General features: G+C 40.5%; 1 protein-coding gene across 2 annotated transcripts in view; it reads right to left on the reverse strand.

The window, feature by feature from the left end:
* The window catches only part of GABRB1 (gamma-aminobutyric acid type A receptor subunit beta1), a 418,665-nt gene extending 404,327 nt beyond the window's left edge, over positions 1 to 14,338 (reverse strand). The window contains exons 1-3 of one of the 2 annotated variants that reach the window (XM_024132011.3): positions 14,208 to 14,338; positions 13,954 to 14,045; positions 13,444 to 13,511 (exon numbers count right to left, since the gene is read on the reverse strand). In XM_024132011.3, coding sequence (XP_023987779.1) covers positions 13,444 to 13,511; positions 13,954 to 14,045; positions 14,208 to 14,287 — 240 coding nt within the window. In that variant the 5' untranslated portion in view covers positions 14,288 to 14,338. The remainder of the gene's footprint in view (positions 1 to 13,443; positions 13,512 to 13,953; positions 14,046 to 14,207) is intronic. The other variant, XM_024132012.3, reaches the window with a different exon arrangement.
* Between the last annotated feature and the right edge of the window lie 1,944 nt (positions 14,339 to 16,282).

Genomic DNA, 16,282 nt, shown 5'->3' on the forward strand with positions numbered 1-16,282 from the left:
AGTTAACTAATGCCAAGGTAACAGGGCCTGTAAGTAGAGGGGTTATAATCAAAACTAGAAGTCAACTCCAGAGCCCTAATCCCTTGGCTAAGCCCATGGAAAACCACGTATCCCATTTCTTTCACATACCAGGGAGTAGCACAAAATGTGAAATTTAGAGAGGTATGGGGGACCATACACAGATTGAAACTTTAAAGTTTGAGAGGTCTGAGAGTGACACCCAAGAGAAAATAATCAGGAGGAAAGGTGTGGGAAACTCTTTCCATTTTTTTCTATCAGATGTCACAGAAGAGTTTCGCAATCAGAAGTAGTACTGTGAATTTCAACTGCCTGATGAAAATCCCAGTATTGAACAAAAATATTATCATATTTGATTATGCAAGATGTGAATTCATGTTATTCCTGATGTCCTGGCATTAAAGAGGGAGAAATTCATTACAAGCCTGGGAGATAATAGTAAAATAATTTAAAAAATAGCAGCATTGAACATTCATATAGTAATTTATAGTTTATACATCACATGTACAGACCATATATTTGGCTATGATTTATCTCTTTTGATTCTCACTGCTCCCTGAAATAAGTAGAGCAGAAATTATTACTTCCATTTTACATGGAACTGAGAATCAAAGGCCTTAAGTAAGTCACGAGATTCATACTTGAGAGTATAAATTAGGATACAACATCATCCTGACATTTTAAAGTGATTTAAAATTATTCAAATATAACTCGACAGAAGAACATTCAAGGGGAATGTACTTAAGGAGAAAAACCAAAATTATAAACACCAGATGGGGAGTGTCTGGACTTAAAAAATTGCCAGTGTGCTTCCCTCTAGATACTGATTTTATTTTATTTTTTATTTTTTTAAATTAATTTTTATTGGAGTATAGTTACTTTACAATGTTGTGTTAGTTTCTACCGTACAGCAAAATGAATCAGCTATGCATATACATATATCCCCTCTTTTTTGGACTTCCTTCCCATTTAGGTCACCACAGAGCACGGAGTAGAGTTCCCTGCGCTATACAGTAGGTTCTCATTAGTTATCTATTTCATACATAGTATCAATAGTGTATATGTGTCAATCCCAATCTCCCAATTCCTCCCATCTCACCCCCTTTCCCCCTTGGTATCCATACATTTGTTCTCTACCAGACACTGATTTTAACTATAAGATTCATCAGGTTATTCAAACTACAAGATGTTATTGCCACCTGGCCCAGTCAGCATGGACACTATGCCTCCAGAGAATGGAGGTGAATTTGCTGATTTCACATTTTGGGCTACAAAATATTGGGTATTGCTGTCAGATCAAGCAAAATGCCTTTCGAGTGCAAAGGATCAGTGTGGACAGCACAAATGCTGTCTCAGCACATCTCAGCCATTGTTTCGAGCTGTTTCATATTGGCTCCTGAAATCAGGAAACTGCTGATTCTGGGGAAAGTATGAAATAAATCCTGTTTCCTCCTTTCCTTTTCTAGTCTCTGTGTCTTTTTTTTTTTAACTGCACAAGATGTATTTATTATTTTTTTTTTTTTGAGTCTCTGTCTCTTAAGCAAACCTGTTCTCTCATTCAACCATTCATTCACACACTGGTATAAACACAAGAAATAAAGACTAGCATTATTAGTGCCTCTCTCAGGTGTTATTTGCATTTCAGCAGGAATCAAAGCAGAAGATATCAAAATCTGATGATTGCGGGACTTCCCTGGTGGTGCAGTGGTTAAGAAACCACCTGCCAATGCAGGGGAAAAGGGTTCGGTCCCTGGTCCGGGAAGATCCCACATGCCGCGGATCAACTAAGCCCGTGAGCCACAACTACTGAGCCTGAGCTCAAGACCCCTCGAGCTGCAACTATTGAGCCCACACGCTACAGCTACTGAAGCCCACACACCTAGAGCCCGTGCTCCACAAGAGAAGCCACCATACCGCAACGGAGAGTAGCGCCCACTCGCCGCAACTAGAGAAAGCCCGCGCGCAGCAACGAAGACCCAACGCAGCCAAAAAAAAAAAAAAATCTGATGATGGCATTTCAAGCAGGTAGCTTCTGAAATCACCTTGTGTAGGTGCTCCCTGCCTACAGTACTGAAAGTGTCCCACATTTCCACTCAAAAACAAACCTCCACTCGGTGAGACTGAATAGTATTGAAAAAGAATAATGGCATTTGCTTTGTTTGAGTTTGGGTTCACATATCTCTGCCCATTTTGCAGAACCAAAAGTGCAAATCCTTTAAAATGTGCGAAAGCTGAATAGTAACTAGGCAAAAACATAATTCACCAAGATATGTTTATGTCCGATGATTGTGATTTTGAACACAGTAGGGCATATGTCATCTGTAATCTGTCATATGTCATCCTGAAAGTCATTCCCTTCCACAATTGCAGAAAACCAGGTTATAAAATCCCCTTCACACTTCATGACAACACGGATTGCGGGGGTGTCTCCCAAAACGGGGTTGACATAGAGGTAGGAGATAGGCACCAATAACCCACCAAAAACTGGATACGACTTTTCAGTTATGTGAGTACCTTCCACTCCAAATTTTTCATCCCGTCCTCGTCCTCCCATTTCCAACTTCAAAACTTCTAAAAAAATCAGTTCCTGCCACATTTAGCCAAAAGTTTGCAACTGACTAACATTAACCTTCATACTGAATCTTCTTCATCTCTTCTCATCAGCCTCAACTCCACAGTCGGTTTGAACCGGGATTTTTGCACTCTAGGTTGTTCCTTCGGGATGTGCTGAATTGTGTGTGTGTGTGTGTGTGTGTGTGTTGGGAGTGGGGGTGAACAGAGAGGTGGTGATGTCAGTGGAAAGAATCTCTTATCTCCGTTTAATGTGGTAGTTGATTTAACACATTTACTGGTTATGACAAATTACTGTGTGGGTGTGGAAGTTTCAGACAAAAGTTGATGTTTCAAAGCAAACATCCATGTTTGGGTAAGGATACAGTTACAGCAGAAATGACTAGATAGATAGATAGATAGATATAATAGCTATTATATACATATATAGTAAATATATATTTCTGGTTTAGATATATTATTTACTTTATATTTTCAAATTTGATAAATTTCCTTGGTTGTCTTTTAAAATCTAACTTACCTCATTCAAAATCACTCCAAACGACTGAGGCTTTTTCATATGCTTCCCTTTATGTTTGATTTTCCTTCTTTTTAAATGCCATTCACTTTGTAGTCATCATTCCAGGTATTCTTCAGTAATTTCTTAAATGTTTCCAGAAATATTGAAAGTCCAGGTACCAGCATACAGATGACATTATGAAAAATGAAAATAATTCACTAATTTTTAAAGATGATGAAAGTTATGCATGTATACATATATGCATATATATATGTATATATGTACATTGATATTTGTCATGAAATGATTTTGTGTCTGTAAAACTGGCTGTGCCATGTGATAAAGTTGTTTCTATGGAAACGGCTCATGATTCATGATCAACATAAAAGAAAATTACATATGAAGGTATAAGGTAGACCTGACAGAGAAACTATTAATTTCTGAATTAGAAAATTTAAATGCCATTATTACTAACACTTTTTACGGCTAGAAAAATTCTTTTATAATCCTAATAAATGTTATTAAGTCCCTATAATATGCTAGGAGCTACATAGAGAGCATAAAGAACATAATCCTAAACTTCCTGTAGCTTACATAGTGCTGGTGGTGAGGGGGTGGAAGGCAAGGTTAATAGAAACCTTATATGAACTGAAAGAAGATCATTATGTTATATTGGGTCTTTTGTCTTTTCAAAGTCTTGATTTGTTTATATGCCCTACACATTCTTCCTCCAGCAGATTCCTCTTCCATGTAGCTACAGCAAAGCTCTATAGAAGAGAGATGACTTCCTGTGGGTGTTGAAGTAGATCTAGATGCATCTGGGTGGGAAAGAGATTGCAGGTGGGACGAGGGAGAAATGATGGCCTCTGACATGAGAAAATGTTCTAGGCACAGGTAGAATTTCAAATAAACGTCATTGACCTGTCTCTATGGAAACCACAAAGCAGTTTCTCTTGACTAGTGAATTGTATATCATTGTCTTGAAAATAATAGATCAGAAGAAAAAAACCTCCCCATGAGTCACAGAGGGTTAGAGTAGGCAGGGACCCTGAGCTTTCAACAAATCTATTCCCCCCGCCTTCAGGAAGGATCCCAAATAAACCTTATCATTCAAACAAGATTCACTCCTAGCAACTTCCCTGATTAATCCATTCAGCAACCAGAAAGAGACATCTGGCCTCTAACTTTCCTGCTGCATCCAGAGGACCTTAACCCATACTCTTTTTCTGCTGTGGTAGGGACTGCTAACAGCTACCTTCTGCTTGAACCCTCTTTTGTTTGAATCTATTTCTCTAGCTGCTTCTCTGCTTTCTTTCCCTAAACTTGATGACACACTCTATGAATACGCCTTTGCTAAAATAGGTATCTACTTTCCAGGAGACCATCTGTGGGGATAGAGCTCTGTTGAAATCTTGTTTAAAATCATCCCCACCAAGCCATTCAAATGTTTCAGCTCTTCTGCAAAGCTCCTGGGGGTCACTTTTGAATTTCCTGGCAGCTAAGCTTCATTTCTGTTGGTCCCACTTGTGCTGTCTATTATACCCCATCTCATTTCATTGCCAAATACACTTTCTACAAGAACTCACACCACTTTCATGTGATTCCCCATAGAAACACAGTGTTCCAGAAGGGCTCTGAATCATTTTAGGGATATGATGGAGAAGAGAGCAGATGCTGTGTAAGTGGGTTCCACACATATCTTTTTTTCCCATCTATATGGTTTTATAAAAGCAACTGAAACAGTGTACAAAAGTCACTTCTCTGGGTGAATTTGAAAAGTAGGTTCTCAATCTTATCAGGGTCTAGGTCCTCCTAGATAAAGAACAATGTTGCTACAGATTAAAGTTGACTGCACTTCATTCTCTGTCTGGTCAGCACCCTTTCTCCATATCTCTAACTGGTTCATTTCAGCCACCACATTTATGCACCCAGGATTTCTCCCTGTAGAACCTGCTTTATATGTGAACAGAACTAGAAGGGCCACCAAGAAATTAGTCTTTTTCAGGATAGGTCCAACCTCCAATATTCTGCCGCAATGTTCCCACAAGTACCTTGCAACAACACGCTCTGACTTTTTTTTTTTTTTTTAATTCTGAAAACATATCTACTTCAACGGTGAACATGGTGGTTGGTGCTTCTTTTCCTGTTTCCCTCCCTGGGCAGACGGTGCCATATGTGCCCATCACTCAATATGGAACCCATAGGGCATCCTAGGCTCGCTGCCTCTCTAACTTCCAACATCTAACCAGTCATGAAATCCCTCTGATTTGCCTCTGTTTGAATTTCTCTATTCTCCCCTCTTCTTTTCTATTCTTAAGGCCACTGTTCTCCTTGAGGCATTTATCATCTCTCATTTGGACTCCGAAATACCCTCTAATGCTTCTTAACTAGGAATGTTGGCCCCAGTTTTAGCCTTCTCTACTTCATCCTCCAGGCAGCTATCAGAATGATCTATCTGAAATGCAAAACATAGCACCTGTTAAAACCTGTAGCTGGTTTCCTGTATTTCAGGATTAGGATTCACTTCCTTAGCATACACATTCCAGCATCATTTCTTCTTTCTGTCTCTCTGTCTCTGTTTCTGTCTCTGTGTGTGTGTGTTTGTGTCTTTTTAAAGTGAAAATTGTAAATGTTTAAGATTTTTTAAAAATCAAACAATTCAAGAGGACATATTAAGCACAGTAAGTATCCCTCCAAGTCATATTCCTAGTCCTGGTTCCACTTCCAAGAGACAACCACTGTTACTCATTTCTTGTATATTCTTCCAGAAGTGGTCACAGTGCATATACAAAAAAAATGTATGTTTCTAGAGAGGCTTCTTTTTAGACAAGTGAGAACATTCAATAACTCTGTCCTACATCTTGCTGTTAACATCCTGTCTCATTTCTTGACAATCTTCCCTGTACCCTTTAAGTTCTTGCAATAGAGAATGAATTATAATTCCCAGAACACTCCATACTGTTTTCAGGCATACTTGCCAATGCCAATGCCCTTCATTTTGCTTGGAAGTTTCTTCTTCTCATTTGCAGCCTACACATGGTGCTCACTGCTATTCCTCTTTAGGAATTAACCTTTCACCATGCCTTAGAAACTGCTCCTCTATGCTCCCATAAGATGCTGGACGTACATGTCTCTATCGTAGCCACTACCACATTGTTTTAAACAACTTGGTTTCTGCATTCTCCTCTACGCTATAAAACATTGGGCTGGCCAAAAAGTTGGTTCGGGTTTCCCCATACCATCTTACACAAAAACCCGAACGAACTTTTTGGCCAAGCCAATATTTGAAGGTATGAAACATGTCTTAGTCATTTTTCCATCCCTAGCACCCCGTTCAGGGTGCTAAAAGACTAAGTGTTCAGCAAGTACATGTTGCCCCAAAACATCCCATGACCAAGGTGACTATGGATGTTTCAAAAATCTTCCAAAAGGGGAAAAGAAATCTTTACTTCAAGAATAGAGATTTTTTTAAAAAAAAAGACTATAAACCCCACAAGGACAGACACCCTATCTGCTTTATTCACTAGAGTGGTTGAATGCTCCTGGGAAAATTCTTTTAATCTTAAATATACAATATGATGACAGTTTTATTGGGGCTGTAAGAGGGCAAACACATTAGGCACTTAATGGAGGGGTAGAAGGAAAAAAATTATTAGCGGAAAAACAATGAGGACTGTGAGGGTTCTAAGAAGGGGATACTGGGCTCACTAAAGAAAACCCATTTATCTTTCATTCTTCTTATGACCAGCCTTTTTTACTAAGTTATCACCACTAATAGGAATTAATTTTAAACCGTTTCTTGAGCATTTCTGTCAAGGGCTACGTAATAGATTGTTATGTGCTACTGACCATAACTTCCTTCAACAATCATCAGTCAAGAGACTTCGTGAAATGCATGATCTTCTGAAAAAAGAAGTATTCTAAAATGCAGAAACTCAATCCTGGTATTACAAAAAATAGGATTCACTCTGCTGAAAAAGCTCATGGGGAAACTGTATTAACATTTAATCAACAGCAAGCCTATGCCATTCATCTTCCTACTGTCCTCAAGTGTGATAATGTCATTTGAGTTGTTGAAACTCAAATCATTTGGAAATATTTAATACCATTTTTTTCTTGTAATATTTTACCTTCCCTAATAAGGCAAGATTTGATTCATGTGTGTTCTGAGGGTGCTATCAAGACTTTGGGGGCCTGCCACGACAAAAAGCACCAAACATTTACAAATTGATACTAAGTGATGGTCAGCGGAGATGAGCACTGTGGCTTCACCCCTTGCTCCCAGACCACCTGATGGAAAGACTTTAGGTGGGTTGAGCAAATCTTTGGGATACCCAGATCTTGGAAAATAAAGGTTTCCTTCTGTCTCACATTAAGTGTTGAAACATTTATTAGTTTGGCAATAGTTGAGCAATGTTCCCTGTTTGAATACAATGGACAGTACCAGATGGAAATACTTCTAATATGGTCCTGGCTCCAACGCTTAATACGATATAAACCAGGCATCGTTCAAGTCTCATTTTAAAGATCATGGATTCAACATTTCTTGTTGCTGTCTTTGGGAATGTGTTTAGGAAAAAATGGATAATAATGCTATGACCAATTAAAATGGTAATCCAAGGGCCCCCAGATTGCACACAATCGTTACTGCAACATTCTCAGGAGATTACCAGAGTTTGCACTCAGCTGGAATTTAATAAATGCTTGTTGACTGACACATCTAAAAGGAGAATGAAATGGAATAAGATGGAATCTAACAGGAGAATACGATGAAGAGGAAGAATCTTGATTTTAACAAAGTCTAACCCTTTGCGGAGCACAGGCTCCGGACACGCAGGCTCAGTGGCCATGGCTCACGGGCCTAGCTGCTCCGCGGCATGTGGGATCCTGCCGGACCGGGGCACGAACCCGTGTCTCCTGCATCGGCAGGCGGACTCTCAACCACTGCGCCACCAGGGAAGCCCCCTAAAATCTTTAATAGCCTAAGTTTATATGGTAGATATTTGAACTGGAAAGAGGTTTAGCAATTGTGTCAATTACCTTCATTTTACAGAGGAGAACCCTGAGGCCTGGAGAAGTCAAGTGACTCACTTAAGGTCTCAAAGCTAAGTGCCAGGAATATTTTTTTACTTGCCTCATAGATAGGAGTCAGACTCTTGCAGGCAGCCTGCCTGGGTTCACATCCTTCTTCTGCCCTTTACTAGATCTGTAACTTCTGAGCAAGTTATTTAACCTCTCTCAACATATTTCTCCCTCTCTCCACCTCAGTTTCTCCATCCGTAATGGGGGATGATAATTCTATAGCCTTAAATGAGCTACTAATATAAAGCATTTGATAGCCATACCTTATACATAGGATGTGTTTAATAAATGTTACTGTTTTCATTGTACTACACACTCTAATACCTAGTCTGGTCACGTAATCCTAAGAACACAGTCTTTCAAATGTGACTGCAAACTTTAAAAAACCTGGATAGGTTTGCTTTGATGTGGCTTAGAGTATAAAAAGATCTTTCTGTTATCTCCAAACAGAAAGGCAAAGGGAAGTTTTTCCTCTCTTAGCTTCTCCAGATGGTACAATATTGTAACCCAGCACCTAAAAGTGGGACCTGGTTGATTACTCATATATGAGATAAATGTATTTATACCTTTAACTGCTGATATCTGTTCATGCCTTTAAATGGTACTGACCTATCTGCTCTATTTGCATAGGAATTCTGTTATAACCTCAGAGAATTTACTGACAGCAGCAAGAGTATGTTTAGGCTCTTTTACAAAGCTGTTGCAAGCTCCTAGTGGGGTGAAACCCGGTTTGCAATGTTAATTGACACAGTTAGGAGGACTGCTTATTAGTTTAAGTCAAGCCCTATCAGCCTTATCATCAACTGTTACACTCAATTTTCCCTTCTGAGCACAGCTACCTGTTTAACTACCTGGAAGTTAACTTGAAACTTAATTTGAAACCTTGGAAAAATATCATCCTTAGAGAAATTTAAGAGAAAAAAAGGTTCATTTCTTAATAATGCTAGCTCTTAGAATAATGTACTACAATCTTGCTTCTCAAAGTGCTGTCCATATACCAGCAATCGGTATCACCTGGGAGTTGTTAAAAATGTAGGCTGTCAGACCCCATCCCAGACCTCTGAATAAAAAACTGCATTTGAACATTTTGAGATCCCAGAGTGATTCAGATACACATTAAAGAATGGGAAACACTGGCTTAGAGAAAGTGGTGACAGGTGGTTATTGTTTGGTGTCACCAAGAGGATGGTAATTAGACATAACTGAAGCATATACCAGAAACCTCTGGAATCAAATATTAAAATAACAGTGGGATTTAACAATAGTGGACATTTCCCAAATAAAATTTCTTTTTCTTTTGGGTATTATTTAGAAAATTGGCTCATTTTAGTTTTTATTTTTGGGGGGTGGGTGTCTTGTTGTTGTGGTGGTGGTGGTGGTACGTGGGCCTCTCACTGCTGTGGCCTCTCCCGTTGCGGAGCACAGGCTCCGGACGCGCAGGCCCAGTGGCCATGGCTCACGGGCCCAGCCGCTCCGCGGCATGTGGGATCCTCCCGGACCGGGGCACGAACCCACGCCCCCCGCACCAGCAGGTGGGCCCCCAACCACTGCGCCACCAGGGAAGCCCAAGGGGTGGGTGTTTTTATTGCTAATTTTAATGCCTATAAGAGCATTCACTATGGCACCCATGTATGCATAAAGGAAGGAAACAGTGAATACACAGTAGCTATCCATTCCTGGAAACAGCTTGGGTTGAGACCTACTTTGAGTTAGGACTCAATAGGTTTCAAGTTTTCTGGGGGTGGCCACGCAGACCATCATGTCTTTAGATCAGAGACAGAGAGCTCTGTGGCTGGAACTCCTCCTTGATGATCAGGAGCTGCCTCTCTAATAAGACGGAACGGCTAGTCATTGGAATCTGAAATACAAGGGTTCAACCTTTTGTTTGCAGGTAGTTAATATCTTGTTCCCCCAATCTACTGCTCTGAGAGAAGACTTACTTACTATTATCTGTGTTTTATTGGGCTTATATTAGCAGGTGTTAGTGGTTATTTTAAGGCAGTTTCTGGGGGCTACTGTCTCCTTTTGTTCCAACTGCCTCCTATTCCTCTTCAGTCATCCGTGTGTGTGTGTGTGTGTGTGTGTGTGTGTGTGTGTGTGTGTGTAGGTATACAGCTTGGCAGAAATTGTTAAGAGAGAAGGTTTGAGGAATTTAATTTAAAATAGATGGAAATCACAGTAGTTTTTTAAAGACGATAGAAGATAATAGTATGTAGTCACTATCTTAGGCACAATACATCCCATGATGCCAAAAGAAAAATCTTTCCTAATTTAATGAACAATATTACTGCCTGAAAAGAAAACTCTTGCTCTCAAGTATGCTTTTTTCCCCTGTGTCAGAATTATTCTTCAGCAATTTTCCATTCACTGCTCAAAACCAACAATTATTGATTATAGAGATTCTATAAAAGCTCTCTCTCTCTCTTTCAAATTCGGGAAAAATATTTTAAATCCTGAAGGATGTGAATCAGAAAATACTCTTGATGTGACATTAGTCTTTAATAAAACAGACAATGTTAGAAACCAATCTGGAATTATATTTCACTTAGCGTAGCATAGGAAAACAAAAATTAACAGAATCTAGTTTTCAAACCCATTAATGTAATGTACAATTATGCAATTTTCCCAGATGTGGAAATGGGTGGATAATAATGGTAATGAATAAAAATATAAAAATGAGCATTGTTTTAGTAATGGATTTTAATCTGAATTTTCTTTAAAACTATTTTTATTATATTTGATGTCCATTTTTATTTGTTGTTAATTTTGTTGAAAATTTTCTATTAAATAATCTCAGAAGTTACTGCCTATCAGGATTCTGAAACATGCTTAATATGAAAGCAATGTCTTATTTCCCATTGACATTTCAACTCTACTTTATGATCTAAAAATCAAAGCATCTCATAGACAGTGCTCTTAACCAGGGCTAACTATCCAGATTTTGCTTATATAGAACCCTCAATCCTAAAATTCCTCTTTGTTTCCAATTTTTTTGGAGTTATTTCCAATCTATGTATTCCCATGCTTTGTTATAGATGATAGAAGAAAAAATAAACCTTGGGTCTTGTTGGTAGATTTCATTAAAAAGAGAAGCAAGGAAGAATAAGTAAATCAAGGTTTATTATTTTCCTATGTTCAGTGGTTTCTATTTTCCCATCATGTCTCTAACACTATTGTGGAAAGGTAACGGGTAATTTAGTAGAATATATTTTTTAAAGGTTTATCTGTTGGGTGAATATTTTAAAAAATCAAGTACATATACACACAGTACAGTGAGTAAATAGATTATATTATTCCACCATTAAGAGCTATTTCCAGTGGTACAGCAATTAAATTAATTATTTTTTTTCTGAGCTTCTGTATGAATTCAGTTGAACAACTGATTATACAGAGCTTTTTTGTTATGGTGGTTGTTTTGGTTAAACAGCAACTTCCCTATTCGATTCAGTTTTGGTTTTGTCTTTGTTTTTAAACTGAAAAGTTGTTTGTAAATATAGTCAACAGAATTATACATTTTAAAAATTCTGAAAAGCGTAGTACTCTAAAAGCAGACCACTGGCAAAGGCATTGTTTGCCTTTTGAGTTTTCTGAATCTTCTCCTATTTTATAAATTATCTGTGTGGGTACTTACAAGGTGCCAAAATAAATGACTGAAAAGGAAATTATTAGCATCATTTATCTACATGATACAAACAACTTAAACTAATTCATTGCCTAATTTATCCAGTCGCAATGGCATGGATTGGGTATGATTTGTATATGTGCCCATGTTATTACATTCCCCAGTGTTTGTCAATAGTTCATCCTGGGTGCTTCGTGGTAGTGACATGTATGTGACAGAATATTATAAATGAGTCTATTAAAAATCTTTTCCAAGTCAGAGAATATTCATTATGCATTGATATTTCAAAATTGTTTTTCTAATACAACCATCAGAGATATTAATTTAAAATAATATTTAAAATAAGCTATTTAAAGCAGGGGAAAGTACAACTTTAAAATACAGAAATTTAATAGTCACACTTTTTATTCTAATCCCACTCAATATATTTTAAATATATGTATTTCTTCCCTGACATACCTTAAAAAAAAAAGAAAAATTCTTAAGCCTTAGCATGTTAAAATAAAATGACTCACTAATAATGAAATGAAATGACAATTCAATAGCCTTTACACATATAGAGTGATAAAACCCCCAGAGGCTTTAGTCTTTAAATTATTCAGGCTGTCTAAATTTCTGCTGCCACAATATATTTTTTTTCGCAAGTGGAATAAAAATGGCATTTTGCTCAGGTAGATCTAGCTGTTCCCTGGGTGGTTGGTTCTAGAAAAGCAACAGGCTTTTCCCCCTGCCTTACAAGAAGCAACAGTTGGAAACTCTAACTAGAAAACTGCTACCCCACAGTGGTTGGAAAGCGCCAATAGAGAAAGTGACAGCTATGATTTCAATCCATTTTGCAACAGCTTCAGAAAGGCAGGAGGAAAAATGAAATAAAAGAATGTTAACTCTTTGCAATGAAAAGATTGCGCTATGCTCCCTATGTTACTATCGCCCTCTCCTCCCCCCTCCCTTTTCTACTGTCTCTTTGATCATCAGGCTTTTTCGGCATGCTTGGGTTTATAAGGCAAAGCAAAGCAATAACTCCAACCATTCGGTTTGAACTTAAACTCGCAAGATGCAGCAAGACAAATTCATCAACCCTCACTTGGGAACAATACAAGCCTCTCCCCAGAATCTGGCTTGAGCACTTTGACACCGTTGTCTCAGCCTGTTGCTCCTGCCAGTTGGTGTGCTAGAGCCTGGAAAGAGGGAGGGAACACTATGAAACCTCATCTGTGTGCTTGGGTGCTTTGTGGCGGGCCGGCTGCCGGGACCTTGCCTGCGGAGTAGGCGGCCGCGGACCACCGTGCGGGGACCCTCTCGTGCAGGCCGCCCGGTCGCCGGCAGGTGGTGCCCTACGCCTCTCAACACCGAAGGAAACCCAGCGAAAGTACCGCTGACTCCGCCCCGCCGGCTCTGCCGGCGCCACAGTCACCGTCCTTCCCCAAATAGTGCGGAGCACGTTTCCTCCGGAACACCGCAGTAGCCCGTGTGTGTGTCGAAAATACAAACCAGGGCCAGCAGGGTGTGTGTGCCCGAGTGGGGAGCGCGCGCGGAGCGGGATCCGTGGGCCGGGGCGAGGTGACCGCCAACGAAACGCAGAGAGCACGGGCACCGGTCCGTTTCGCATCTGCGTAAGCCCGGCTGCCGGGCCGGTCGCGAGGCCACTCACCATGTTCACTTCGGAGACCATGTCTATGCTGGCGACATCGATCCTCATCCCGACGTCCACGGGGGGCCCTACCGGGGAGGTGGGACACATTATGGGCATAATCTCAGAGTGGCCACAGGCTGGGAAGGGTCGGGGGGCTTCCCTGCGCTTACTACATTCTGAATGGGCTCCCGCCACCCCCAGCCCTCCACCCCCTTGCCGGCGACAGCCTGGGAAAACAGGTGTGGGCACACGAGTGATGCAGTGACTATGCAGAGGGTGTGTCGGGTCGGGGGAAGGTCGGCTCTGCCTGGGGTTCATCCACCTGCGACTGGGGCTCCGGCGTTGTGTGTGTGTGTGTGTGTGTGTGTGTGTGTGTGTGTGTGTGGCCAGAGCATAGGGCGTAGGGCACGCTTACCAAAATGACATATTTCTTCTTCTTCTTCTTTTTTTTTTTTTTGACATTTGTCTTTGACAAGAAAGGAGAACTAGATATGGGTTACAGGTTGAAAAAAAAAGATGAAGCATTACCTCCAAAGTCCGGCCGCAAGCGAATGTCATATCCTTTGAGCAATCTATCCACTGTCTCTTTCACGTATGACATGTTGCTGGGCTCATTGGCGCTGAAGGGAAGAAGTAGGGACCGGATTCAGAATGAGCACAAACTGCGAGCAGACATAAAAATAGACAGGCACACCTACCCCCCAAATAACGAGCTACATGATCCAGCAAGCATGTAAAAAGAAAAACACCAAGAAAAAAGACATTCAACGACAGCAGCTCACCTGTGTGCACAACAGACCATGGCAATCATCACAGGGAAAGAGAGAAGCCCCAAACTCTCTCGATTTTGTACTGTCCACATTACTAACTCTGATTAAAGAATTGTCTTTTCTGCGAAGATTCAAGGAATGCAACTTAGTCGGCGGCAGGGCAGTAATTCCCGAATGGACCTGCGCATGCGCAGAGGGTGCTCACTACCAAAAGACACCTTGTGCCTTGCAAACAATATTCCTAGTGGAACAGGCAACAGATTTCAGTCCCTTTAAAGTTCCTGTTTGTGGTTCTCCGCGTCCTCCGTGTAGTAAAAGATACCCTGCTGTTTCCTTGCTCGTGCTCGGATCTTTCTTTGTGCACTGGAGGTTTCTATGTTCATTTCCTTTCTGCCTTCAACCTAATTTTTTTACTCAGTTCCCAGGGATATGGCTTAGGCTGGCTGTGATTAGCATATTTCGTTGACAGTCACGGTGGTCTTAGAACCGGGAGTCTAGAGGCGAGGCGGTTCTCTCTGGTTGCCTGTGTGTGGGGGCGGGGGTGAGGGGCGAAGTTAGTGGAGAGGGAGAGCCACAGAAGTAGGAAACTCAGAATGTATTTGAGGAGTCCAGGAATCAGGTCCGCTTGAGAGGAGTCTTAGCACGTCTGGCTTACTGCCCTCCTTCTCTATGGCAGGAGGAGGAAGAGGAGAGGGTCGACTTTTGCGCTCGCTCCCCTGCTCGCCCACTTTTCTTCCCTCCGCCTTTCTTGTCTCACCAAGCGAGAGAGGTGGGGTAAGCAAGCCAGAGGCAGCATCTCGGGTAGGCAATCCTTTTTCTAGAGCCATTCGCCTCAAGTCCCACTTTTCTTCTAGGTTCTAGTAAGGAAAACCTCTTTTTAAATTGCCAGTGTGTTAGCATGTATTAATAACCCAAAACAGGACCCTGAAACACCCAAAGGGTCTAGCCTCGGTTTGCTATTAGATTGGGGTTCTGTAGGAGCAAGAGTTGTTTGAATTAAATTAAATTCAGTCAATGCAATTCGAGAGAAGCCATTGAGCACATCAGAGGCGGGAGGCCCTTTGCCAAGGGTTTGTTCATCTGTTTAATAGTATATATTAAATCTTTTCTATGTTCTGGGTATTTTGGGACTCAGAGATGATTTTAAAAGGGTTCCCGACCTAGAGAAATTCACAGACTGATAGGGGAGATAGACATAAATATAAGTAAATTCAGTATTTCTCTAGATAGTTTATATAGTGTCAGGAGGGTTGTTACTTCTACCAGAGAGAGGCAGATATGGTTTCTGGAGGAGAAAGCTTTTTGCCAGAGCAGGGAGGGAGGGGCACTCCAGAAGGAGGGAACAGCATGTGCCAAATGACTTGAAAGAGACTGACAAACTATGAGACTTGAAAGCCTATGGTCTGCTTAGATAGCTGAACCCTGAAATACTTGAGCAGAATATAAAAGGAGGGAGGTAGCGATGGAGGGTGGTGAGTGTGCAAAGGGAAGCTGAGGCCAGACTACAAGGAAAGTTACATACTCCGCTATGCAAATTTAAGCTTCTGGGAATCACTGACAGTTTTAAGTAGGGTCAGGGTCAGATTTAGGTTTTAAAATGCTCTGATAGAATAATCATGATAAAAAGGATTAACATTCATCAACTATGGACTATTTGCTGGTTATCATGCACATTACATAGATGATCTCATTTAAACCTTATAGCAATCCAAATGTGGTAGATATTATTATGATTATTTATTATTATTCTCATTTTATAGATGATGATACTGAGAACAAATCAAGGTAATGTAATTCATTTAATACCAAACAGCTAATAAATGGTGGAATCAACACTTCAACCCAGAATCTATCAACCTATCTGCTCTATGCTATTAAGCATAGACCCCAAGAGGAGGAACCAGAGAGAGCGAAAAGAACAAGGAAGAAGAAGGGATATCACAATACCTTAAGCAAAAGGAACTAAAGTCAGATAATATTTAGCATAGAGAGGAGGTGATAGACTAGTGCAAGATTTCAGAAATGTAATGGAGACATGAAATAGTTGGAAAGATCAGGACTTGGAGACTTTTGAAAGGTGCCTAAAG

This window comes from Physeter macrocephalus, chromosome 7 (assembly GCF_002837175.3).
Source record: "Physeter macrocephalus isolate SW-GA chromosome 7, ASM283717v5, whole genome shotgun sequence".
NCBI classification, from domain to species: domain Eukaryota; kingdom Metazoa; phylum Chordata; class Mammalia; order Artiodactyla; family Physeteridae; genus Physeter; species Physeter macrocephalus.